The 3,600-nt window shown below is 37.6% G+C and overlaps 1 protein-coding gene across 1 annotated transcript in view; it reads right to left on the bottom strand.

Annotated features, from left to right (window-relative positions):
- LOC104080477 (X-linked interleukin-1 receptor accessory protein-like 2) overlaps nucleotides 1-824 on the bottom strand; it is a gene marked incomplete at its 5' end in the record, with an annotated part of 14,958 nt that extends 14,134 nt beyond the window's left edge. The window contains one exon of the mRNA XM_009582876.1: nucleotides 681-824. Coding sequence (XP_009581171.1) covers nucleotides 681-824 — 144 coding nt within the window. The remainder of the gene's footprint in view (nucleotides 1-680) is intronic.
- Nucleotides 825-3,600: the final 2,776 nt, after the last annotated feature.

Below are 3,600 nucleotides of genomic sequence, written 5' to 3'. Positions count from 1 at the left end.
AGGAATGTTCTATATTCAGGAGAATTAAAGCTTCAATTTAAAAATACATGTTTAGCTTTAGGCACCAAACAGAATATATGCTAGTGAAAGGGAAGCAGGGAAGAACACTGAAAAACAGCCTAGTTTATTCCTAAACATACTCTCCAGGCAAGATGTACATTTCCATCAAGTTGTTTACAGTCTCCCAATTAATTGAGGTAATTATTTAGCCTCAATAACAATCACCTCTCATTAGTTACTGGAGTTAGTTGGAAACCTGAAGACAATTCAATGGAAATGTTTAATGAAAAATACCTGGTGAAAGGGCTGCCCACATGCAGTATGGATCTCAGGAGAAGTGATCCTGGGCATATGTGGCACCGGGACACACGAACATGAAGAGTTCTCCTGAGGAATCAGTTCACAAATGACATTCAAGCCTCTATAACAGAGTCATGAACAATTCTTCTGAATCCCATTTGCTTATGGCATGGCTCAATGACATTTCAGTGAAAAGACTCATTGATTTCAGGGGGCTTTGGGAGAAAGTCTTAGGGCTTTACACTGTTGGGTGCTTAGTAGTTTGAACTTCAGCTGGCAGTACGTATTTTTTGGGATTCAATTCAGTCTAGAAGTTTCATCACTTTGGATGTCTGAAATATTTCCATTGCATATATTGAGTGTCCTGAGCAACTGCTTACCATCAGCTGCTTCGTCTCCTCCAAAGTTCTGTCTGTAGAACAGCATTAACTCTATGTTGTAGCACTTATAGATGGTCACGAGCAAAATAAGCAGAAGAAGGATGGCTCCCAGTCCTCCAGCAAGCTCTATTTTGTAGATCAAATCTAAAATTAGCAAGGAAAGACAAAAAGGTTATGATCTTTCCGAGCTTTATTTGCTCTAATCCACTGTACAATTCCACATAAAATTGTGCAGCTTCCAATTATAACCACTGTAACATGAAGGATGCCTAATTTTTTTGTTCATTACCTGTTATTTAACTTTACCCATTTACTCCATCTACTGCCCATCTGAAATCGCCATCCAGAATGCACTTGAGGCTATAATCATAATTCTTCTACAAGGGAATTAGGTAGTGATTTTACATGGAGGATTAACCAACTTTTAATGAGCTTGTGAAGTTTGAAACTTCTGTATTGGCAGAGTGCATCAAATGCTGTATGTAGCATGTGAGAATAAATATACTAGACACCCCATTTGGGAGGCTCTAGTCCCCCAAATAATATTAAACTTTGGTTTTATATTTGTGAAGCCAGTGGATTAGCTGATGTGACCTGCCAAGTCAGGACTTCAGCTGAATCACTGGAGAATGAATTAAGCATCCAGAATGCCCAAAATAACGTGAGAAGCCAGGAGCACACATCAGGCTCCTAAGAGCCACTTTGTTTGAGTTGTGATGGCTACTAACGGAGTTCTTACATATTTGTTTACTACACATTATACTTTAATGCGAACTAGTGCTAGTTAAAATTTCCTACTGGGATGCTTTTGTTAGGAAATGTCACAAGCAGTCTGCCTAAAATGCAATTATCCATCTTTTACAGCTGGGGAAACAGAGGCATAGAAAAATGAAGCAATATGTTCAAGGTCATTCAGCACCAATGCCAGAATGGGATAAAAAACCTTGAATACCAGTCTTACCTGACATAAGACACTAACTTTAACAGTATTGCTCTTTAGCCTGAAATGTCCTCTGAAGGCAATATCGCTCATAAAACCACTTGGCATATTACTTAGCCAGAAAAGACAAAAGATGACAATTTGACAATAGCTACTTCTAAAAACCTGTATTAGTTTAGATAAGACGTCATGAAGATATTGTGATAAATAGAACATGAAGATGTAAAAACTGTAATACAGGCAAGACAAAGTTTTCGTGATCTTTACAGTTCTATAACGTAGGTCAGAAAAAAATTACTGGTATTTTGTGTCATTTTCAAGATAAAAAGCAAATTAGTTGTGTATCTTTTGGGGTTATTCTTGCCTCGCTATGCCTTGTATTTCAATAATTAACATCAGATGTCAAGCTTTTCCCAGTTTACAGTATGTCTGATGTCTGCCTGGTAAGAAGTCATGGACTAATAGATGGAAAAAGTCTATTATGATAGCTATTTAATCTCTCTGAGAACACAGGGAATTCATGGAACTTTTATTACACTGCATGATAAGTTAGCATATGCTGTGGGGATAAATCTGGTCAAATGGAGAACAGAGTTAGTTAAAATCACTTTTCAGGGAAAAAACTATTTTTTTCATTGTACTGAGTTTTTTTTGCTAGGAAAGTGAGATTATGGCAAAGCTGCCAGCTTGGAAGAAGAGAAAATGCTGAGTCTTGATCACCTGCAGCCCACAAAGGAGCACAGACTTGTGTTCACTTGCTGGGGGAATGGCAGAGTATCGAGCAAAAACACAAACTCCAGCTCAAAAGGCAGAATCGATCTTTGCATGTCCTGTATTTGTCCTACTGCCCCATAAACTCTCCTAGAGTCCAGATGTAAGGAAGCAGAAAGCCAAGGCTTTTGAGCTCCTTATTTCCATTCCAAGGTGGAGGCAATGGAGAAAACCCCAGAATGTTCAGTTTTCTTGCCTACTCCAGCTCTTAGTCTCTGCCTCTCACTAATGCCTTACTCCTCAAGTGGTCCTCACTGAGGTCAATAGGGAAGGCAGCACACCCAACATTAGGAAAGGAGTTGAATCTGGGCTTTGTGCTATAATAGTGACTGAAAATTAGTAAATAATTATATTCTGATCGTTTCTAATGTAAAATAATGTAGAAGGACTTAGCCAGTACGTGTCACAGATGATTACGGCCTTTAAAATACTACAAGTCTCATAAATACCCAATAAATGAGAGACAAATATATTTTAGAAGGTTCCTCATCATTTAGTACTATATGAGTATCAAAAAAACCCAAAAAATTTGTTTCCTGCATGTCTTGAATAAAGGTAGCCTCCTTGAAATAAATGGTGAGCAAACATCATTATAATATTTACTTTTATCTAAATTCACTTCTTCTTTCCACCAAGCACGGCTTGATTTTATTCTGCAGTTCCTGACAAGTAGTTCGTGTTCCAGGACAGTTATATTATAGACTATGTAGACTTCAATCACTAAAATACTGGACTGTTTTCATATTAATTTGAAGGGAATCCTGAACTATTTCCACAACTAAGGGACAAGCGGGTGTATATTGTGTTTCCACATGCTAGGACAGCATGAAGAAAAAAAGAAAAGAAAAGAAACACAGGATTATCCAGAACTTGTTCTTGAACTACTTGAAAGCAAATAACAATGTGGTCTTGAATTAAGTCAGTAAAGAAGAATGTGATAGCAGACAGGGATATTCAGGTCTCAGGAACATGCCTGACTCTGTCTTTTGTCTGTGTTTGAAACTGGATTTGGCTTTTTTTCAGTCAAAAAAGTAATTAAAAAAAAAAAACCTAAATGATGATGCATGCTCTGGGGCTATCAGTACACTGGTGCTGTACAGACAGCACTCCTGTATTCTCTGAAAGGATTTGTGAGGACCGTACCACTAATACAGCCAAAGAATTCAACATATTTTACCTTAAGTATTTCATAGAATCATAGAATCATAG

This window comes from Fulmarus glacialis, unplaced genomic scaffold, assembly GCF_000690835.1.
Source record: "Fulmarus glacialis isolate BGI_N327 unplaced genomic scaffold, ASM69083v1 scaffold22548, whole genome shotgun sequence".
NCBI lineage: Eukaryota > Metazoa > Chordata > Aves > Procellariiformes > Procellariidae > Fulmarus > Fulmarus glacialis.
The sequence above is the reverse complement of the archived record's forward strand: the minus strand, read 5'-3'. Positions and strand labels throughout refer to the sequence as shown.